The sequence below is a fragment of the Salvia splendens genome, chromosome 18 (genome assembly GCF_004379255.2).
Source record: "Salvia splendens isolate huo1 chromosome 18, SspV2, whole genome shotgun sequence".
Lineage (NCBI taxonomy): Eukaryota > Viridiplantae > Streptophyta > Magnoliopsida > Lamiales > Lamiaceae > Salvia > Salvia splendens.
In genome coordinates this window covers 19,447,904-19,472,270 of record NC_056049.1, presented here as the reverse complement: position 1 = coordinate 19,472,270, position 24,367 = coordinate 19,447,904, and the positions used below count along the sequence as shown (strand labels likewise).

The 24,367-nt window shown below is 41.0% G+C and overlaps 1 protein-coding gene across 2 annotated transcripts; it reads left to right on the top strand.

The window, feature by feature from the left end:
- The first annotated feature begins 18,329 nt into the window (after positions 1 to 18,329).
- LOC121777324 (FRIGIDA-like protein 4a) lies at positions 18,330 to 23,232 on the top strand. Of its 2 annotated transcripts, none has more exons than XM_042174544.1 (3): positions 18,330 to 19,345; positions 22,208 to 22,419; positions 22,490 to 23,232. In XM_042174544.1, exons 1-3 carry the CDS (start codon positions 18,463 to 18,465, stop codon positions 22,958 to 22,960), a joined length of 1,566 nt encoding a protein of 521 aa, XP_042030478.1. In that variant the 5' UTR covers positions 18,330 to 18,462; the 3' UTR covers positions 22,961 to 23,232. The 2 variants fall into 2 exon arrangements, with proteins under 2 accessions (XP_042030478.1, XP_042030479.1); XM_042174545.1 differs by having other exon boundaries at positions 18,331 to 19,345; positions 22,208 to 22,383.
- The last annotated feature ends 1,135 nt before the right edge of the window (positions 23,233 to 24,367 follow it).

The window sequence follows — 24,367 nt, the reverse complement described above, 5'->3', positions numbered from 1 at the left end:
GCAATACAGGATGCCCACGCATAACTTTTCCCGCGGTCTCATACAATAAAATTATTTTCCACAAATTTTATCCTGCTTTATCGTCTCATTTTTATAATTTCACTTCAGGTTTTTCCCTTTTTAGTGTAAAAGAGGCATCGAATTTGTTTTTTTAAAAAAAACATAAGTGTTGGGTGTATAGTGCTCAAAAGCGAATTAATCTGTGTTGAACAAAATGCTAGTTCATTTCAATTCACTTTTTTCTTCATATAGTAAGTTTTGCTTCATGTTTTTGCAATTTAGTTTGGGTTATATACCAGATAAAGAAATATAGTGTTTTTTGTATTATCTTCAATTTAAGTTGTACATAGGGAATAATTGAAAAAAAACAAATATTGATTACAGTTCATATTTACGTTCATTTGAACTGCGAAGAATACTAAAGTAGATTGAATGACAAAGACTTGCACTTGCAAAGAATTTTGTATTTTTGTGTTTATTGTGACATTGATTTTGTGGAAGGCCTATTTCTAAGAAATGGACATAAAGGTAGAGCAATAGGAAGGGTGGAGAGCATAGAATAACATGGCTACAAACAAAATAGTTTCAAAAGTTGGATATTTTAAGATTCGGGGTAGAATCAAATTTAGCAAATAGTTTGTTATCTTCCAAAACAATAATGACAATGCTAATGACTCATCTTAAGATAAGGTTTGTCATTAGTTTTCTTGCATAATTGCACTTATATTATCTTAGATTTTGTTTAAATTGGTTGATTAGGTTGGATGGCTTCACAGTGTGGGTTGTTTGAGTAATTTAAGGGGATCCAAACCCGTAATTTAATGATGGTATCAAATTTAGTATTCCCTCCGTCCAATAAGAGTATGCACTATTTCTTTTTTAACATGTCTCACAATAGTATGAACTTTTTAAATTTGGAAAAAAAAAAATTCTTACATGAGGTAGGATCCATTCTCCAATAATAATATTTTAATTACTTTTCCTTTCTACATCTCTTTTACATTGTCAATTGTGCATTAAATCTCGTGTCCAACTAAAAGTGCATACTCTTACGTGACGAAGAGAGTAAGATTTTTCTGTTTAACCTAAATTAGCATTATTATGCATATAACTATTACTTATATTTAAATTAGATTTGTGTCATAAATATTGCTTTTATTTTTTTCACGTCGATATTTTCATATTTGGGCACAAATTCTTAGAGCATCAGCAGTGACGCGGAATTCCCCGCGGAATTCCTAAAAACACATTCTGCCACGTCATACGGACTTCCCACTGCACTGCCACGCCATAAGAACTTCTCACTGCACAGTGGCGGACATCCGGAAGGACTTCCCACAATTAAAAAAACCACAAATTCACAAATTAAACAATTTATGGAATTAAAATTTCGACACAAATAGGGAAAAAAAATTCCATTAAATAAAAAAAAAAGAAAAGTACATTTCACCAAATTAAAAAAAATATTTCAATAATTAAAAACTATATCAACGACGACCTCTCCGCTGTCATACTTTTTCAATAATATCGTTCTGGAGCCGAACATGGGATTGTCTTTGGCGCATGTCGGCAAATGCACTGACTCGATCGACATCGTCATGGGGTATCCCCATGCGTACATTGCTAGTGGCCACGCTGTGGCTTAGACCCGCAGCACCAGCATCATCATTGGTCCAATCAGTCAGTGCTAGACCTTCATCATCGACAATCATGTTGTGCATGATAATATATGCGTACATGATGTCGGTGATGCTGTCAACATACCACAGCCGTGTTGGACCCTTCACTGCCGCCCATCGAGCCTGGAGCACACCAAATGCCCTCTCCACATCTTTGCGCGCTGCTTCCTGGCGACCCACAAAATATATCTTCTTTTCATCTGCTGGGCATCTGATCGTCTTCACAAAGACGGACCACATAGGGTATATCCCATCCGCCAAATAATAGCCCATACTGTGCTGGTTGCCGTTGGAGACGAAGTTGACTGCCGGACCAACGCCCACGCACTGCTCGTTGAAAAAGGGCGATGACTGGAGGACGTTGATGTCGTTGTTAGACTCGACTACTCCAAAATAGACCCACGATACGCAGAAAGAGCGGACGATGCATCCTAAACCGTCGTCGGAACAGGTTCTCCCCAAACCGTGGCTCTGGCGCAAAGTAATCCTCATACAACCAAGCGTGGGCAGCGAGGTAGTCCCGGGGTATTATAGTTCGACGATGGATGGGTCGAGGTACCGCCGGCGCCAAGGCCGCTTGTTCCTCCCTCTCTGCTGATTCCCGCACACGTGCATGAATCAGACGCATCATGTGTTCATAATGCCCACCACTACCACTACCACTACCACTACCACTACCAGCCATTCCGGATATATAAAAGAAATGTAGAGAGAGATACTCGTTAGTACAAGTGGTGCGAATGAAATGAAGTTCAACTGGACGTATTTATAGAAATTTAAAAAAAAACATTTCATGCAATAAACGGGAATTCCGCGCGGACGTCCGTGGGAGTCAATGCAAAGGCGGAAGTCCGCGCGGCGTCGTGACGGAATTTCGCGTAAACGTTGCGGAACTGCGGTGTCCTCGGCGGAATTCCGTATCCGTGTCTGCCGCGGAATTCCGGCTCGCCGGTCGGAATTCCGCCGGTATGGGCTCTATTGCTGATGCTCTTGTCAAATTGTATTGTATTCATCTTTAATCTTTGATTTTATTTTGTCGTATCATCATCTTATTATCCACGTAATTTTGCAAATTGAGGCCTCCACTCTCAAGTCACTATCATTGCATCCACCAAGAGTGGTGAATTGAAGAAAAGTTGAGAAAGAATGCACGTGCAACTGCACAGCTATTCAAGCAACTCCCCTTAAATTGAATTGGCATCCAATGATAGATTCTGTATGTGTACAAAATTTTATTGTAAAACATGCAAGGTTCATCTCAAATTAATCGGTTTATTTTTTTTAGGTTTTTCAGGGACGTTTCAAATTAGGTGTGTTATTTTCTCTTGCAAAAAATCAACCATTTTAACCTATTATTATTACTCTCTACGTTCTACGATATGAGTCACTTTTTTTGGGTATGAGATTTAAGAAATGTAAAGAATAGTGAGTTATAAAAATTAGTAGAATATGAGACCCACTTTTTTATATTGATTTTATAATAAAATGTGAGTGAAGTGAGTTAGTGGAAGGTGAGATCTATTTATTATTTATAATAGAAATGTAGTGTGACTATTATTGTAGAACGGACCAAAATGACAAAATGTGACTCTTACTATGGGATGGATGGATTACTTTGTTATCTTTTTATTTATTTACTTTGTTCTCTCATATTCCCTCTGTCCCTGAAAATTTGTAACATCTTATTTTCTGCACTCGTTTTGAAAATATGATAATAAATAGTTAAAATGGAGAGAGAATAAAATAAGAGAGAGAAGATTCTCATCTTCGTTATTCTCTCTCTTACTTTACCCTCTCCCCACTTTAGCTATTTATTATCATTTTTCTAAAACGAGTGTAGAAAATGAAATGTGACAAATTTTCAGGGACGAAGGTAGTATTATTTTTTTTTCTACTTAACTCACTAAACACATTTTCTTAATTTAGTTGTGAAAAAATATCTCGATTAATTTGTGACGAAGAGAATACATGTATAGTAGGGCTCACAATTTTTGGCACGACACGAACCCGCACGAAAATAATGGGTATGTGTCAAAGCTTATTGGGTTCGTGTCCTTATCTTGTCGATACGATAACGACACGAAGATTTCGTGTCGTGTTCGTGTTACACGTTAAGAAATAATATTAATATATAATATTATTATTTTATTAATTTTAAATTAGGTTCGTCTTCGTGTTCGTGTCATGTCGTGTCGTGTTTGTGGAATGATGGATTTTTTCTTTGCTGTTTGCTGGATTTTAAATCAGATTGTGTACTTAGATTTTAAGTTTTTAATCATATTGTGTTATCAGGTTCTTACCGTGTTATCAGATCGTATTATTATAATGTCGTTACTGTATCGTGTCATATATGTGTTGTTATCGTGTCGTGTTGACCCGAAGTAGTTCGTGCCGTGTTCGTGTCTGAGGGTAGGGGGTCGTGTTCGTATTCGTGTTTGGAGTTTTCTTAACGGGTCGTGTTCGTGTTTGTTGATATCGTGTCGTGTCGTTATCGTGTCGACACAACACGTACGATTTGTCACCTCTAATGTGTAGTGCAGGGAAACAACAGAGCCAAATAGAATTATACTAGTATTTCACAACTGTACTAACAAAATTCTTTTGAGGTCAAAACATAAATTACCACAACTTTAATACAGGAGTTGTTTATTAAATTCGGCATAAGTTCAAATTTTATTATCCAATATCGTTTTCTCAAGTCCAACATTAATTTAAACGTACTAGTGAAAATTTTGGATGATACCTAATGGTACATTATGTATAAATCTAAATTCTTGCTATAAAAAATTTGCAGGTGCGCATGCCGTTGGATTAGTAGTGCATGGACACAAAAAATTATTGCATCAAGGCCTTAGTTTTGTTGTGGATTTAGAAAGTGGAAATTACTCCATATTCTAGATATTTATAAAGTATGAGTATATTCATGAGTTTTGATTTGGGTATACTACGAGTTGAATATCTCAAGTTATGAAAAGTGAAAATTATTACATCGCCACTTAGTTTTGTTGTGGATTTGTAAAGTGAATATTACTCCATATTGTAGATTTTAAAAGGTATGTTGATTATTGAGTTTTGGTTTGGATAAAGTACGAAATGAATATCTCAATTCATGAAAAGTAAGAAATTATTTTGCCATGTTATGCAAATTTGAAACATACTTTTATAGTATTTCAATATTATATAACTTACCTAATTTAATCGAAATTACTAATAATCTAATATTATTATGTGTATAAACTAATAACAAGTTGGTAAAACTATTACTCCACTATTCAAATCACGAAATAATTACGAACATGTTTTTGTGATTTTTGTTTAATTTGAGCTTGGATTTACATATGAATACCATCATTAGGAGCTTGGATAATACCATTGTTAGGATCTTTGCCCACTAGAACAATACACATTTTTTTAAATCCCCTACCTGCTAGAAGCCCACCACCTAAGGCTTCACACTTGTGCCTGAGAGGTGTTGCAACTACACGATAGTAGTGAGATTTGATCCTTGGTCATTTATACAAATCTGCCCCTCCGAAATTAACTGCGCTGCCCCTGAGGACAATGATAAAACTCTTGTAACTGTATGAAGTAGCTTATCTTTCAATAATATAGTGATATTGATCAAACTCTTGTATTTACCATAGATATGTGGTTAGTGATTAAAAAGATTATCAGTATACTTTTGTCATCAGAACGGGTGAATCATACCATTACCGATAATAAGTGAGCTATAAAAAAGTTGATAAAGAAATAATAAAGCAAGTGACAAATCATACATTAACCTATGAAAATTAACCGCCTATTTTGTCGCGTCTAGAGTGTTTTCGAGCAAAAAAATCTTACTATAAATTTTATTTCTCACGATTAAAAATGTTATTTATCTACTTTAATTATTTATTCATTTGATTAACTATATAATTATGTTACTAAAATTAAGACAAAGATTATGTATCTATAAGAGCATCCACAGTGGGACGGATGTCCTGGCGGATATCCCGACGGACTTCCCAAAAACACCTCCTCTCACGTCATAAGAACGTCCCACTGCACTGCCACGTCATAAGGACATCCCACTATACAATGACGGACATCCCCAAGGACATCCACAATAATAAAAATTCACAAATTCACCAAATTAAACAATTTATGGAATTAAACAAATTCGACACGAATACGGACGGAGAAAGTGCAATGATAATTTCATTAAATAAAAAATATAAAAAGGTACATTTCAACAAAAAAAAGTCTAAACAAATTACATTATAAAATCAACGACGACCCACCCCCCCCCCCCCCCCGCGTCCATAGCTCTTCAATTATATTGTTCTGGAGTCGAATATGAGCTTGTCGTTGGCGCATGTCGGCAAATGCACAGACTCGATCGACCTCTTCATGGGGTATCCCCATACGTACATTGGCGGTGGCCACGCCGTGGCTTGGACCGGCAGCATCATCATTGGCCCAATTAGTCAGTGCTGGACCTTCATCTTCGACAATCATGTTGTGCATGATAATACATGTGTATATGATATCAGCGATGATGTCAATATACCAAAGCCGTGATGGACCCTTCACTATCGCCCATCGAGCCTGGAGCATACCAAATGCCCGCTCCACATCCTTGCGCGCTGCCTCCTGACGACCCGCAAAATAGATCTTCTTTTCGTCTGTTGCGCATCTGATCGTCTTCACAAAGACGGGACACATGGGGTATATCCTATCCGCTAAATAATAGCCCATATTATGCTGGTTGCCGTTGGCGACGAAACTGACGGTCGGACCAACGCCCATGCACTGGTCGTTGAAAAGGGGCGACGACTGGAGGACGTTGATGTCGTTGTTCGACCCGACTACTCCAACATACTCATGCCAAATCCACAGCCGGTAGTCAGCTACAGCTTCAAGGATCATCGTGGGATTCTTGCCCTTGAAACCAGTAGTGAACACCCCTTTCCAGGCGGCGGGGCAGTTCTTCCACTCCCAATGCATACAATCTATGCTGCCCAACATTCCCGGAAACCCAGGCCGACTCCCATGCATATCCATCAGAGCCTGGCAATCTTCGGGGGTAGGCTTCCGAAGATACCTACCCCCGAATATCTCCCTAACGCCCTCACAAAAATACTTTAGACATTCACGGGCAGTCGTCTCGCCGATGTGGAGGTACTCATCGATACGTCGGCCACATCTCCGTATGCCAGCTGCCTGATTGCGGCAGTGCACTTCTGTATGGGCGTGTGGCCAGGTTTGCCAACCGCATCCTTCCTCATCCTGAAATACTCGTATCGACACTCTAAAGAGCCCACGATACGCAGAAATAGCGGACGATGCATCCTCATACAATCGACGGTGTGCAGTGATGTGGTCTCGGGCAGTGGCAGATCCACGATTTTTTATTCGGGGGTACGAAAAATAGTTATAGAAGTTAACAATCCTTTTTGTTCTCTTAAATACAAATGTCGCATATAGACATAAATTATATAGTTTGGAAATAAATTTTTTTGACATAATTTATTTGAGTAAATTTTTTAAAAAAATAGATTAAAAGTTTTTAGAACTGAACCTTGTGGATATAAATAATTTAAGAAAAATGTCAATTACTTTAAAATAATTATCGATATTTTATTATTTGTAAATGTTTTATATAGATATGCACATAATTGCTGCAAAATAGATAAAATCATAAATTAGGTTTAAAGTAAATTTTTGATTATTTGAAAATTTGATCAAGAAGTATATAAATTAATTTTTTCAATTGTTTTAACTAATAAAAAAGATAATGCATCTATTCTTTCAATTGTTTAAATAACAGTAAACAAAAAAAGTAAATTCATTATTCTAGTAATAAAAAAGAAGTAAAAGCCTATAAAATTTTTAATTATCTGAATAAAATAAAACATGAAATAAGTAAAACATTGTATCAACAAAATTAAAACAAAAAATAATTGAATAAGTAATATGATATACGCAGAGCTTTTATATGTTAGAATAAAGCAAAACATGAAAGGTGAAGAAATATGTAGCATAAAACAAAACAAGAAAGGTAAAGAAATCAAAATATGAACCAAGGGGATTCAAACCTGGAACCTGAGCTATGAAAATGAGTAGCAAAACCACTGGACCGGGGAGGCTTTTTAACAAATTTATCTCAATACATATTATTAGTATCTTATTTTGGGTTACAATTGTATCCCCTTGTTCTATGTTGGATACGCCACTGATCTCGGGGTACTATAGTTCGACGATGGATGGGTCGAGGTACCGCCGACGGCTGCTGCTGCTGCTGTAAGGCTGCTTGTATCACCCGATTTATCTCCCTGGATGTAACGGTCTGCAATTGTTCTTTAATTCACCGACGTACGTCATCAGCACCCGCACCACTACCACTACCACTAGCCATTTTGGATATATAAAAGAAATGTAGAGAGAGAGAAACTCGTTAAAACAAGTGGTGCTTATGAAATGAAGTTCAACGAGCCGTATATATAGAGTTTTTTTAAAAAAAATTAAAAATCGGGACGTCCGCCGGTAACCCGCAATGGCAGACGTCACGACGGATGTCCCGACGGACGTCGTCGGAAAGCCGCGGATCTGCGGTGTCCGCAGCGAACGTCTGCATCCGTCCCTCCCATGCCTAATGGCGGACGTCCCGCGCGGACATCCGACACGCCGGTCCGACGTCCGCCGCTGCAGATGCTCTAACCGCGTCTTTTCTTTATTTGACTGCACTGCAGCCATGTGGTGGTCAGTGAATGAGTGGGCCACCACACTACCGCCATGCCCTATCTTCCTTTGCAGACTTTCATTACTTTTATTCTTCGATTTTCGTGTAATCCTTTTATACTCCCTCATTTTAAAGGTCAGTTTCTTTTCGATACGAAATTTAAGAAAAATTGTGTTAAATGAGTTAAATAAATGAATAATAAAGTATAAAAGGAAAAAGTTAGAAAGATAAAGAGTTAATAAAGTAAGAAAAAGTAAAGTTATTTTTTGCCAAAAAGGAAACAGATAAGTTACAATGGGACAACCCAAAAAGAAATACAACTCAGCTACAGAGGGGCGAAAGGGGTATTAATTACTATTTCATCTGTTCCATAGTACTAATAGAGTCAGTTCTTTTCAGCATGGAGATTATGAAGTGAATATTAAATATACTAAGTGATGAGATAATAAAGTAGGAAAAATATAAAAGTAGAGAGGATATAGTAAAAGAGGAATAAAGTAAGTGAAAGAAAAAGTGTAAATATTTGCTATATATGGAAATGACTCTATAATGATGGAACGTTCGGAAATTAAAAAATGACTCAACTATTATGGAATGGATGGAGTAGATCTCTTTTTTCGTTTTTCATTTTTAATTTTTTTTCTATTGAGTATAATACTTTTTCCTTCCAAACTAAGTTCAGTCGTATTTATTTTAGGGATATCTAACTCACTTAAATTATTTTATTTTTAACAAAAAGTAAACATTCAATCACTTTTATTTTATTCCATCACATACTTTACTATCTCTTGATCTTTTCTATTTTATTTATTTCTCTTACTTTTCAACATAATTTTTTACTCTCCATACCTAAAAATAAGGGGTAATTACATCACACATACGAAATGTTTCATCAATGTTTCAAATTAATACAAAAAATTTTAAGTTAACATATATCATACAAAAAGTTTGATTAGTGTTTCAAATTAGTATATTCCGTCAAATAACACTAGCACCGTTAACTTTTTCTTATTTTTCATCATTCACTCCACTCCAAATGATTTTTCTTATTTTTCATCCTTCACTCCACTCCAAAAATCCCCAATACAGAAACTCGTGGGATTTGCTGCGGCGAAAATGTTTGCCAGAAGTCGAAAGGAAATATATGATGAGAGTTTACTATGAAGGCATGTATTAGCTTTTGATGGTTTTGGCTGTGTTGCCGAATTTCAACAATTCCCTCTCCCTCTCCCTCTCCCTCTCCCTCTCCCTCTCCGGAATATTTCTCTCTCTACATGAAAATACAGATTACACAATTTGTCCTTATATTTCCTCCTCTCTTCCTCATCTTCTTACTCTATATATACAAGAGTATAAAATAAATTAATACTCCTACACTCGTATAATTTGTTATACATGTCGACCTATACATACATCGTATATCGTACACATATGTTGAGATGATAATTGTGGTTTGAAGAGGAGTGAAGGATGAAAAATAAGAAAAAGTTAACGGTGTTAGTATTGTTTGACGGAATATACTAATTTGAAACACTAATAAAACTTTTTGTATGATATATGCTAACTTAAAACTTTTTATACTAATTTGAAATATTAATAAAACATTTTGTCTTGTGATGTAATTACCCCTAATAATTTTGACTGAACTTAATTAAGAAGGAGGAAATACATATTGATTGACAATTCAATCGATTTGATTATTTACTAGATATATATAATTTGATCTATGAAAACTTGCAATTAACTTATAAGCATTCTAACAAAATTACAATTAAGTTAAAAGTGATTTAAAAAGATTAAAAAGAAATTAGTGTACTTGTTTATGGATTAACTTTGTTTTTTATAAAGTATTCCCTCCATCCCATATTATAACTATTTAGTATGATCCATTCGTTTGGAAAATTATTTACTTGATCACAAACATTCTAAAACACCTCTAATATAACGATAAATAGTTAATTTTGGAAGATTTCATTTTTTTGATATATCACTCTAATTGCATTATTTTTTAAAATAGAACCACCATTTATCTTTACTATATGACATTTACAACTCTAGGCTTCTCTTCAGATTAGTGTTTTCACTACGTCATCATTCTCTTCCATTTCTATCCCAGGACACAACCCCTACAATGTACGCTCTCTTACCGCATCCTTTCCTAGGCTAGAATATTTAACTTACATAATTAATTATTTTACTTCTAAAATTAAAATACGAGACAATACTAATACAACACAATAGTTTATGGTTTCAAACTTTCAATTTGATTAGTTCAGTTTTAGATCAAAATTAACTGGACGGAAATTATATGGAGACCGGTTTGCTACGAAATTCCCACACCATAAAAATCAAATAACCAAAATCAACACCTATATACAATGGTTTATACTAATCACATAACTTAAATGGCACAATTGAAATATCACAACTTTCTTTTTAGAGAAAGGTATTCAACTTAATTTCATCTAATTATATGTAGTAATATATTTTCCACATTATATCTCTTGTGCCAAACCCTCAAAAAGTATTATGATCATGCTTGTATTAGAGCATGCGCAGCGGTGGACGGACGGCGTCCGTCCGTCCGTCCGTGCCAGCCACTGCCGCTGCGAAGAGCACGTCCGTGCCAGCGAGCAGGCGACGTGGCGGCACGTGATTGGGCAACGGCTTTGAAATATTTTTTTATTATTAAAAATTAGGTATTTAATTTTAAAAAATGATAAAAAAATAAAAAAATATATTTTCCAAATCCAAAAAATATGGCCGTTTTTTTGCCCATTTTTTGAATTTTTTTTATTTTTTTTCCCCCAAAATCATCTATAAATACACACATTCATCATCCATTTATCACTTCAAATCATCTCTCATTCATAATTCTCATACAAACTATCTACACCTTCATCTCTCACTCAAAACCTCAAATGTCTTCACGAATCAGTCCATGGCTTTCCCGGAATGCTTGGCAGCATTGACTGCATGCATTGGAGGTGGAAGAATTGCTCGACTGCTTGGAGGGGGCAACACTTAAGCGGTCACAAAGGCGGCGGCCCAACACTTATCCTTGAGGCGGTCGCCGACTACCGCCTATGGATTTGGCATGCATATTTCGGCGTTGCCGGATCCAACAACGACTTGAACGTGCTCTATTCTTCACCACTCTTCAATGATGTAATGAATGGTGTAGCACCGGCGATCGACTTCACCATCAACGGAAATACACACCACATGGGTTACTATCTCGCCGATGGTATCTACCCAAGGTGGTCGATTTTCGTGAAGACGCTCAGCAACCCGCACGACCCGAGACGGGTTCTTTTTGCGCAGCGTCAAGAGTCCGCACAGAAAGACGTCGAAAGAGCCTTCGGGGTCCTTCAAGCTCGATTCAACATTGTGAAGGCCCCGGCTCGGCTGTGGTACGTGAATAATATCGCCGACATCATGTTCACGTGTATTATCTTACACAACATGATTATAGCCGACGAAGGACCGAGGACGGCTAGCTTCTACGACGAGGATGAAGTCGGAAGCTCAACCGCGAGGTCTCCCCCACGCCATGGTGTGCATATGACGGTGGGCCAGAGGATCGAGACAAGGCACACAATGCGCGATACCCGAACCCACATTGAGCTACAAGAAGACCTAATCAAACACATGTGGGCGAAATTCGGCAACGAGTAGTGGCTTTTTTAATTTTAGGATTTTAATTATGTAATTTTTAATTTTTAGGATTTTAATTATGTCTTTTTAAATTTATTTGTAATTTGTAATGTTATTTCAGTTTTTTTATTGAATTTTCATATTATGGAAATGTTTTTGTTTAATTGAATTTTAAATTGAATTGTGCTCGTCCTTGCGGAAGAGCACAACTGTGGGTGTTGTGCTCTTGCCAGAGAGCAGGCAGAAAAAGTGGGGTCGTGCCCACAACCGTGCTCGCTGGCAAGAGCACGGTTGTTGATGCTTTTATGATCGTGCCTGTAGTTGGGGCACGTTATTTTTATTTAATAAATATATTATCATTATGTTATAAGTGCGAGACCAATCATTAACTATTTCCAAATTAATATACTCTTACTTTAAAATGATGCCTATTCTAGACGTACATCTCAAGATATATTTATGGCGTTTATAATAAATGCACATGCAAATTCATTCGGATATATTTTATTTTCTTTACTAAACTAGCAAATACTAGTGATTAAGGCCATCCACAATAGCGCCTAGCGCACCGCTTAGCTGAGCGCCGGCGCTAGGTGGTGCGCTAGGCGATCTATTGCAACCGCCTAGCGGTTTCCGGAATTAAAAACCGCCTAGCGGTTTCCGGAATTAAAAACCGCCTAGCGCTCGGCGGTTCCGTGGCGCTAGGCGGTGCGCTGGGCGATCCGCTCGGCGCTATTGCAACGTCCGGATCGCCTAGCGCACCGCCTAGCGCGATTTTTTTTCTTTTTTCGAAACACTATATATACGCGTCTTGCACGTCATTTTCATTCGCACCACTTGTTTTAACGAGTACTCCCTCTATCTAAATTTCTGTACAAGATCAACAACGGTAAATGGATCTCAACAACGAGCCTACTTCAGGGAGTAGTGGGTCTCAAGGTCAAACTCCCCCGGTCCCCGTGGGAAGTGGATGGAGGCAGATGCCACCATACTACAACATGTACCCGTGACAGCAGATGATGCCCGGGATGCCAGCCGGGGGCGAGTCTGCCGGGGGGGTTTCCGGCGATGCAAGGGTGGGCACCCGGGATGCAGATGATGCCCGGGGGGGTACAGGTGAAGCAAGGGACGCCGGGGGGGTACCAGCGACGCAGTGGACGACGGGGGGATCCCCGGCAACACATGGGACGCCGGGGGGGTACCGGCGACGCAGTGGACGGCGGGGGGATCCCCGGCAACACAGGGGACGCCGGGGGACGTCTATCGCCCCAGTTTTGATTTTTCGACTGGTTCGTCGCACACATCGACCCTAACGGAGGCGCAGCCGTTGCCCCAATTTGACACTTTCTCCTTCGATGAATTGGAGTTAGATCTTCTCGGTGTTCCGGATGCTCCAGTTCAAACGGGGGGCGCAGGGCGGGGTCGTGGCGCCCCAAAGAAGAAAAGCAAGAGGAAGAGGGTCGGCGAGTCCTCGCAGCTGGGTGAGGACGACAGCTCGGTACGGAGGGGGTGGACGGACGCGGAGAACGTCGCGCTGTCCAAGGCGTGGGTGAGTGTTTGCGACGATCCTCTCGTTTCGAACAACCAGAGGATCATCAACTTGTGGGGCAAGATAGCAGCAGCCTACCAGAGGTTTTGCCCGGAGGGGAGGCGATGCACCGGGGAGGATTGCCGGAAGGGGTGGGACCGAATCAGGGCTGCGGTCTCCCGATTTTCGGGCTTGTACACCAATGCCCTCCGCACGATGAGCAGTGGCCAAACGGAGGAAGACTGCAGGAGGATAGCGGAGAAAGCCTTCCCCCTGAAGGGGGTGTATAAGGACTTCACCTACTGGAACTGCTATCTTGTGCTGAACGACTCCGAGAAGTTCCGAGTAGGTGTCGACGCTGGCTGGCCGAAGAAGCAACGGCTGAACTATACCGGTGATTTCAGCGGCAGCAGCAGTGGTTCCCACGACCTCCCCGAGACGGCCCAGGAGGGCCCGACCCCTCGTTCGTTCGCTCGCCGAACTCGCCCGGTTGGGCACAAACGGGCTCAACGGGAGGCGAGGGGGGTTGCCGGGGGTTCCCAGGAGGTCCAGTCGGCATCCCCCCTTGGCCAATCCACAGCGGATCTCAAATTCTTCGCGCGTCAACAAACGCGCGCTCAGATGGTCAAGACGATGGCCGAATGGCGGGCGGCGGTGGACCCCGTGGAGAAGAGTTTGCTTCAAACATTGCTCCTGAGCATGCAGGAGGATTTGGAGGCGGCACGGAGGGAAGCCGCCGGGAGTAGAGGCGGCGGCGACGGAGGCGGAGGCGGAGGCGATGGTGCCGACAACGACGGAGGAGACGACGACGGAGCAGGGGAGTGAATTATTGTATTTTTTGTTAATTATTATAATTTTTTTAAATTATTGTACTTTTTTTTAAATTATTGTACTTTTTAAAATTTTAATAGTTTTATTAATGTTTCCCGTATATGTCTTGTAAATTAAATTCCGTATATTGTGTGATTGTTAATTATTTCATTTTTATATAATTGTTGTTAGTGATGTGGCTATTTATGTGGCTGAGCTATTTATGATGTGGTTAGGCTATGACTGGGCTATTTATGATGTGGCATGAGAATTTTTAGTGTTGATGATGTGGTAGGAGGAGTTTGTGGCTAGGCTATGACTGGGCTATTGCTGGACTATTCCTATTGTGGATGGCCTAATTGGAAATGGTCTAGTATGTACCTACAGCCTACTCTGTCCCTATCTATATTATCATTTCATAATTATTTATGCAAACTTTGAAGGTTGATTGCAGCAAAATCTGTCCCTCCGTTGCCAACTGCACTACATCCCTGCAGGCACTTTGAATGTTGATTAATTATACATATATGAGTTCATGAATCAAATACTAATTGTTGATTTGTTAGCCTATGGAAATTTTATTAAGTGCAGAACATCTTACTCACTAGCAGTAGCTTACATGTTTGATGGGATAGATAATTCATTATTATATAAAATTCTATGAAAAAAATTGTTATCTAAAAATGCTGATTGCGAGTTTTATTCCTTAGTCATAGTCATAGATAGCAAACTGAATATTTTGTCAGTCAACAAATTTTTGAAATTCCGAATTTAACTTGGTTTCCTTAATTTCAAACTCGTATCTTTCTCAATACATTCTTATACTATAAAATACTAGAATTATACTCCCTCCGTCCCGCACTACTCGCACTTATTTCCTTTTTGGGCGTCCCAAGTTACTTGCACTCTTTCCATTTTTAGTAAAAAATTTCACCTGCAGCCGTCATTTTTGACTTTCCTATACACTCATTCCTTAATCTCCGAGCCGAAAAGGAAATGAGCGAGTAGCCCGGGACGGAGGGAGTAGTATTTTATTTTTTTTATACCTACCTTTCAGAGTGTAATTTAACGTATTCAGAATTAATAAGTATTTTCTTGCGCTGTCTATACAACAAATATTTTTAGATGCAAATTACTCATGAAAAATCAATCAATTAAGTTAGGACTACTATAAGAGCACCCGCAACGCGGTGCCGTCGCCGTTCCTATGCCGTTCCGGAGGAACGGTTTCGCGGCGGCACGCGTTGTAGCGTGCGTTCCGTCGCCATTCCGTGCCGCCACCGTTCCCATGCCGTGCCGCGTTTCGTTCCTCCGGAACGCGGAACGAAACGTTCCGCCACGCGCCGAGGCGACGTGGCGGACTCCCATTCGACGCGTGAAGCCCACTCGCTGCCCCGCGAGTGGGCTTCGTCCCGATGACGCAATAATTCATTTTTTTAAAAAAAAATTCGAATTTAATAAAAAAAAATAAAATTTTTTTTTATTAACGGTAATGAGACCGTTAATTTTATAGCCGTTTGGTTTTTTATTTATTTATTTATTTACTCTATAAATACTCCTATTTCATACTCATTTCAATCACAAACACACATCTATTTCTCTCTATTTCCACCCCAATTTTCATCTCAAATCAACTCTATTTTCCTTCTCCCAAATTTAATCAAACTAATGGATCCTTATGAACAAATGCGTCAAATATTGGAACAATCACTTGAAGAAGATCGACGACGGGAGGCGGAAGAAGCCGCTCCGCCCCAACGTCGCTCCCGTACGTACATCCATCGTAACCGGGAGGAAGCCGCCGCAAGGTTAGTACGCGACTACTTCTGCGATAACCCAGTTTGGGGAGATACGTACTTCCGTCGCCGTTTCCGCATGGGGAAACTGTTATTTCTCCACATCGCGAATACTTTGGCAGCCCGGGAATAATTTTTAAAATATCTCTACGATTTTATTGATTAATTAGTAGTTTATGCAACGACGTAGATACTATTATTATTATTATAGTATTTATGGAAGGGATCTGGCACGCGTACTTCGGGGTCCCCGGCTCGTACGTGGTTCATGGAGAACATGGTCGACATCATGTATACGTGCATAATCTTGCACAACATGATTGTCCAAGACGAAGGACCCGAGGCGGGAAATTGGTTCGACCCCGAATCCCCCGGAAGCTCAACCGCAAGTAGTCCGCCTCGAAGTGGAGCGCATCCGTCTATACAAGAACGGTTATCTATTCGTGCAAGGACACGCGACTCTAGCGCCCACACTCAACTCCAACATGATCTAATTGAGCACATTTGGGCAAACTTTGGCGGATGAAATTATTAAAATTGTGTACTTTTATTTTTTTATGATTTTAATTGTGTGCTTTTTATTTTTTTAAGTTTAAGTTGTAACTTTATTTTAATGTTGTGTGTTTTTTAATAAAATGTGTTTGTTTTTTTAATTGAATTGAGTTGAAATTAAAAAAAAAATGAAATTGAATGAATAGTAATTTAAGGAACGGTTAAGGAACGGTTAAGGAACGAGGGTTGCAGATTCCGTTCCTTAGTTAAGGAATGGAGTAAAAAAGTACAGTGGGACCCTCAAATAGTGGTTTAAGGAACGATTTAGGAACGGTATAGGAACAGCGTTGTGGATGGCCTAACTTGTTTGTTAACTCATTACAATATTTATTTGTCCTTGACTCCCTGAATACCTGCTTTGATAATAAGCAGACCCTCCCACCTCATTTGACCATCTTTAAATAATAGTCTTAATTGATGTATTTGTATTTCTACCGACAAATCAAATGTAGTAGTATATTATTAGTATTATTATTATATTGAGGTTCAACTATTATTGAATTACTTGATCGATATGTACAATACGATTATACCGATGTATACTTATTCAATAGATACCGACAGCTAATTGGATGTTTAGAGCATCCACAGCGGTCGTAGTCCAACCCGTGTCCGTCCGCGCCGCTGGCACGACGCTGCTCGATGCATCGAGCAGCTTGAATTTTTTTAATTAAAAATCGGTTTTTAATTAAAAAAACCGATTAAAAAAATCACTTCCCAAAAAAAATATCCGTTTATTACCGTTTTTTACCACTTTTTATTTTTTTCCCCAAAAATACACTATTTCATCTATAAATACATCCACTTTCACACCAAAAAATTCACATCAAACTACACAATTCCCATCTTCATTCTCCTATATCCATTCTCATCTTCATTCTCCCATATACATTTTCATCTTCATTCTCTCGTACCCTACAACATATTAGCCAATAATTATGTAATTTTAAAATTTTAGTATTTTAATCATGTAATTTTTAATTTTTAAGATTTTAATTATGTCTTTTTTATTTTATTTGTAATTTGTAATATCTATTGTGGTTTTTAATGAATTTTAATATTATGGAAATGTTTTTGTTTAATTGAATTTTAAATTGAATTGTGTTCGCCTTGCGGAAGAGCACAACTGTGGGTGTTGTACTCTTGCTAGAGAGCGGACATGAATAATGGCGTCGGGCTCACAACTGTACTCGCTGGCAAGAGCACGGTCGTGGATGCTCTTAGTTAATTTTATCCAGACAAAGATGATTCGAATTTCCATGCATTCTACCATTACATGTGTCTGACATTCTTGTCTCCGTAGACTATAATAATATATACCATCAATTATACGGCACCATCTACGGATTTCATATTGCTCTCAATTATTCTTCTTGGTTCATCAATAGAGTCATAATCTAATACTCTGATTATCTTGTTAGATTAGTCTTAAATCCAAAAATTTAGAATCACGTTAGCCTCAACCAGCTCAACACATTAGTTTTACCCGATAATTAACACCTGTCACCTTCACAATCCGCCACGTCGGTAGTCTCCGTACATTCCCCCTTCTCTCTCTGCATTACAAATTTTCTCTACCCAACTTTATCTTCACCACCAGCACTTTCTCACTCCTCCCTCTCTCTCTCTCTCTCTCTCTCTCTCCAATTTCCCTAGGGTTTAATTTAATTCCGAAACGACTTCTCTGACAAAATTGTTTATCCGCCATCTCTCGCAATGGGCTCGCTACCCGATCCGGGCGAGTCGACTCAGCCCCCGCCGAGTTTCGACGATTTCCAGCGGCAGACCTCACTGATGACGAGCTGCACTCTCCTCTGGAAGGAGCTCTCCGACCACTTCACCTCCCTGGAGCAGGACCTCATCAGGAAATCCGACGCGCTCAAGGCCAAGGTGGAAGCCCTATCGCAGGAGACGCAGCAGTCGCTCAACGCGCTCGAATCGCGCGAGTCCTCCATCTCGAGATCGCTCTCCATCGCCTACGAGACGCTCGAGCAGGCCACGAAGATGTCGATCTCCTTCTCCGGCGAGGAGGCGGAGGCGGAGGTCGACGATTCCGAGGGTTTGCTGATGAAATTGAGGGGTTTCTGCCGAAGGATGGCGGCGAAGGAGTTCTGGATCTTCGTGACCTCGCGGAAGAAGGAGATCGAGCTGTTCCGGTCGGCGCTGCCGAAAGCCCTCTCCAGCTGCGTCGATCCGCCGCGATTCGTGCTGGAGGCGATCTCGGAGGTGTTTCCTGTGGCGAGCAGCGCGAGCAATAGCAATAGCTATGATTTGGGGTGGGCGTGCGTGCTGCTGCTGGAGTCGCTGATTCCGGTGATGGTGGATCCTGTGCTGGGGAAGGAGAGGATGCTGGTGACGCCGAGCATCAAGGGGAAGGCGGAGGAGATAGCGGAGGTGTGGAAGAAGAGCCTCGAGGAGAGGGGTGGAATTGAGAATGTGAAGACGCCTGATGTGCACACCTTTTTGCAGCATTTGGTGACGTTCGGGGTTGTGAAGGAGGCGGATGTGGATTTGTACAGGAAGCTCGTCGTCGCCTCCGCGTGGAGGAAGCAGATGCCGAAGCTCGCTGTCTCTCTCGGCCTTGGTGATAAGATGCCCGGTAAAATTTTTGTTTCGATCGGTTCTTCTTGTGTAGTTATAGCTGCTCATTTCATGATTTTTATGCGTGAATTTAGTGGAACAATTGTAGATTAGAGGGTGCTAGTTGATTTAAGAATTTGGCTTTGCTGTGGAATCTGTATTGTGAATTAGGTTTTTGGTTAACTTGATCTCATGTCCAGGCTTAAATTTGGGGGAAATGGTGATGTTTCTGAGGATTTGAGTAAACATATCGTAGTCTGTTGGTATCGCAGGGAAGGGATATGGTTATACCGTACAAGTTAGTAGTTGTCTCACGCCTGTTTTGAGATGGCACAATCAATGTTTAGGAGGAGGTGAGGGTAGATCTCAAGAAACCGATCTTTGATAATTGTCGCGGGTCGCCATGATCGAGGCCGGCTTCGCCCCAACATGGGTGAGCCGAGCGTGGGGCGCCGTCGGGGCGCGCTCTGGGCGGTCGGGGCAACTGGAGCAACTGCTGGGGCGACGATGGTTGTGAATCTGTTTTGTGTAGAGGGAGGAGAAATATGACTTGTTTTCCTTTTTTAATACTAGTACTTTTAATATGAAGTAATCTTTTGATAAAATCGAGGCATTCCACCACCTCTTTGCCCATTAGAGCATCAACAACGGCGCCCGTCCCGGCGGAATTCCGACCGGCGTGCCAGAATTCCGCAGCGGACGTCCGCCATTGTGCATGGTATGCACAGATACGGAATTCCGCCGAGGACACGGCAGTTCCGCGGCGTTACGCAGAATTCCGTCGCGACGGGTGTGCGGACGTCCGCCATTGCGTTGACTCCCACGGACGTCCGCGCGGAATTCCCGTTTATTGCATTAATTTTTTTTAAATTTCTATATATACGACTCGTTGAGCTGCATTTCATTCGCACCACTTGTTTTAACAAGTTTCTCTCTCTACATTTCTTTTATATATCTGGAATGGCTGGTAGTGGTAGTGGTAGTAGTAGTGGTGGGCATTATGAACACATGATGCGTCTGATTCATGCACGTGTGCGGGAATCAGCGGAGAGGGAGGAACAAGCGGCCTTGGCGCCGGCGGTACCTCGACCCTTCCATCGTCGAACTATAATACCCCGGAACCACCTCGCTGCCCACGCTCGGTTGTATGAGGATTACTTTGCGCCGGAGCCACGGTTTGGGGAGAACCTGTTCCGGCGACGGTTTAGGATGCATCGTCTGCTCTTTCTGCGTATCGTGGGCACTTTGGAGCGTCGATACGGGTATTTCAGGGTGCGGGAGGATGCGGCTGGTAAACCCGGCCACACGCTGATTCAGAAGTGCACTGTCGCAATCAGGCAGCTGGCATACGGAGGCGCGGCTGATATGTTCGACGGGTACCTCCACATCGGCAAGACGACTGCCCGCGATTGCCTGAAGTATTTTTGTCAGGGCGTTAGGGTGATATTCGGGGATAGGTATCTTCGGAAGGCTCTGCTGGATATGCACGGGAATCAGCACGGGTTTCCAAGGATGTTGGGTAGCATAGATTGTATGCACTGAGAATGGAAGAACTGCCCCACTGCCTGGAAAGGGATGTACACTACTGGTCTCAAGGCTAAGAATCCCACGATGATCTTTGAAGCGGTAGTTGACTACCGACTGTGGATTTGACATGCCTATTTTGGAGTAGCCGGGTCTAACAACGACATCAACGTCCTCCAGTCGTCGCCCTTTTTCAACGAGCAGTGCATGGGCGTTGGTCCGGCCGTCAGTTTTGTCGCCAACGACAACCAACACAATATGGGCTATTATTTGGCGGATGAGATATACCCTATGTGGCCCGTCTTTGTGAAGACGATCAGATGCCCACCAGATGAAAAGAAGATATATTTTGCGGGTCACTAGGAGGCAGCGCACAAAGATGTGGAGCTGGCATTTGGTGTGCTCCTAGCTCGATGAGCGGCAGTGAAAGGTCCAACATGGCTGTGGTATGTTGACAACATCGCCGACATCATGTACGCATGTATTATCATGCACAACATGATTGTCGAAGATGAAGGTCTAGCACTGACTGATTGGACCAATGATGATGTTGGTGCTGCGGGTCCAAGCCACGGCGTGGCCACTAGCAATGTACGCATGGGGATACCCCATGACGATGTCGATCGAGTCCGTGCATTTGTCGACATGCGCCAAAGACAAACCAATGTTCGGCTCCAGAACGATATTATTGAAGAAGTATGGCAACGGAGCGGTCGTCGTTGATGTAGTTTTTAATTATTGAAATGTTTTTTTTAATTTGGTGAAATGTACTTTTCTTTTTTTTATTTAATGGATTTTTCCCCCTATTTGTGTCGAAATTTTAATTCTGAAAATTGTTTAATTTGTGAATTTGTGGTTTTATTAATTGCGGGAAGTCCATGGGGATGTCCGTCACTGTGCATTGGGAAGTCCTTACGACGTGGCAGTGCAGTGAGATGTCCGTATGACGTGGCAGAAGGTGTTTTTGGGAATTTCGCGCCATTGATGATGCTCTTAAATCATTCCAACTTTTTACTTTTCCTCTTTTCTATGCTTCAACTTTTTACTTTTCCTCCTTTCTATACTGCTATTTTTTCTATGCTTCAACTTTTTACTTTTCCTCCTTTCTATACTGCTATTAATTTATTATTTCTTCCAAGCTTTCATCTTTTTCCAAAATGAGTCTATTATAAATCCATGAATTAAATATTATATGCTATTTGCTTTGCATACGTTATATTTTGTTTAAAAGCCTTTCATGTTGCGTGTGCTGTCTATTTTTAGAACGAACGCTAGGAACACCTGGTGTGCGATCTAAGTTCATCGAATGCATATGAAATATATGTAGTGTCTCAATGCTTTGATAACTGTTGTGCAGATATGATTGAAGAATTGATTGGAAGGGGACAACAAGTTGACGCCGTTCACTTTACATATGAAGTCGGTCTAGCAGACAAATTCCCCCCTGTCCCGCTATTGAAGGCTTTTCTGAAAGATGCAAAAAAGACAGCCACATCAATCTTGGAGGACCCCAACAATTCTGGCCGTGCATCGGTGAGAGATTCGTTCTTAACTTGGAAGTTTGGCAGAGTACACTACCACTCTCTCTTTATCTTTTATCAAATTTTTCAATGTTCATCAACTCCATTTCTTCTAACAGCATATGGCTGCAAAGAAAGAGCAATCAGCCATCCGTGCTGTTCTCAAGTGCATTGAAGAATACAAACTCGAGGCCGAGTTCCCACCCCAAGACCTGAAGAAGCGCCTCGAGCAATTAGAGAAGGTCAAGATCGAGAAGAAGAAGCCAGCCAGCCCAGCAGCCAAGAGAACACGCGCCAGCACCGGAGGGCCCATGCCTCCCGCCAAGGCTGGCCGTTCAACCAATGCCTACGTTTCGTCGTTCCCGTCTCCTCCAACATACGTGAGGTCACACACCCAGTATTCTCCTACTGCAGTCCCAGCGGTGCCAGGCGTCTACGGGCACAGTAGCAGAAGCCCCTCGTACGTATACTCCCCAGAGGCCCCCCCTCCTGCCATCGTCGGGTCGTACCCTGTCTCTCCCGTGAGCTTCCCAGCATATGGAGGATACAGTAACGGGATGGCACCGGTTTACCAGCAAGCTTACTACTGATCGACATGACTGGGGAAGGTGACTACTGATATGATGATGACAACAATCAATCCAAATCCAAATGTTTGTTTTGCAAATCGTCTGTAATCACTAACCTTTAATGGTAGCTTTTATCGGTGTGTTAATCCTTTGATTACTGACCTTGACGAAGGGCAGCCTGTATTAATCTTTCTGATTGTTGAAAACACTTTGGTAGTTTTAGGTGTTTGTGAAAAGTAACTAAGAAACCAATTATAACGAACTACTAATACTAGGAGTCATCTTTCTTCTTACTCGATGCAGCTTATTACCTTTTTAATACTTCAATCTTATTATTTTGTGTATAAATATTACCATTTAATCAACAGCCGAGTGTATTTCTTTAATGACCATGGAATTTATTAGCTGCCTAAAACTATCAAATGTCCATTCTAAAATTACCAAAGATATCGTTCTCTACACGGATTGGATTGGGTGATTGAGAAGTGTGAGTTTGATAACTCAAGTTCACTGCAGTCATGATCGGATTGATCAAGGAGTGGAAGATTGAGCTCACTCGAGCTTGAGCTTCAGGAGCCGTCGGATTCAGCTCGTTAGTTTTTAGTTTTAATCTCAACCGTTGATCTAACTAGCCGTTAGATTTAAAAGGCTGTGTTTGTTAGTTTGTTATTTCAATTCGTTGTTTTCAGTTTGTAAGCTCTCTCAGCAATTTTCTCTTTCAGCAATAAGTTTTCTTTCTCCTTCGAATTCTCTTCTTGTTCATCAATCTCAACTCACGCAACACACACTTCACCACAATTCCAACAAATTGGCGCCGTCTGTGGGAAGAGGGCGATTTCTTGAATTGCGATTGATGCTTTGATTGGAAGCGAGTTCACGAAGACGATGGCCTCCAGATTCGAGGCGGAGAAATTTACGGGCAAAAATGATTTTGCTCTGTGGAGAATGAAGATGCGAGCGATGTTGATTCAACAAGGCTTGGCATCGGCTTTATCGGTTGAAGAAGAGGGAGAAAAGGGGAAAGCGGCCGTGGATGAGAAGGCGGCTGCTAAGAAAGCCGAGATTGAAGCAAAGGCACATAGCGCGATCGTGTTGAGCCTTGGAGATAAGGTTCTTCGCGAAGTCGCGAAGGAGAAGACTGCAGCGAGTATTTTGATAAAATTGGAAGATCTTTACCTAACGAAATCTCTTGCAAACAGGTTGTTTATGAAGCAGCGCCTGTACTCTTACAAGTTCTTGGAGGGAAAAGGGGTATTGGAGCAGCTTGAAGACTTCAATAAGGCAGTGGATGATCTCGAGAATATTGATGTCTCGATAGACGATGAGGATAAGGCCATCCTACTGCTTAATGCGCTGCCACATTCTTTTGATCAATTTCGTGATGCCTTCTTGTATGGTCGCGACAGAACCATCACTCTTTTGGAAGTT

Coding starts and splice junctions, on each gene's coding strand:
- LOC121777324 (XM_042174544.1), top strand. CDS start 18,463: ATGGGCTCGCTACCCGATCCGGGCGAGTCGACTCAGCCCCCGCCGAGT. Junction 19,346..22,207: donor CCTTGGTGATAAGATGCCCG/GTAAAATTTTTG, acceptor ACTGTTGTGCAG/ATATGATTGAAGAATTGATT. Junction 22,420..22,489: donor TAACTTGGAAGTTTGGCAGA/GTACACTACCAC, acceptor TTCTTCTAACAG/CATATGGCTGCAAAGAAAGA.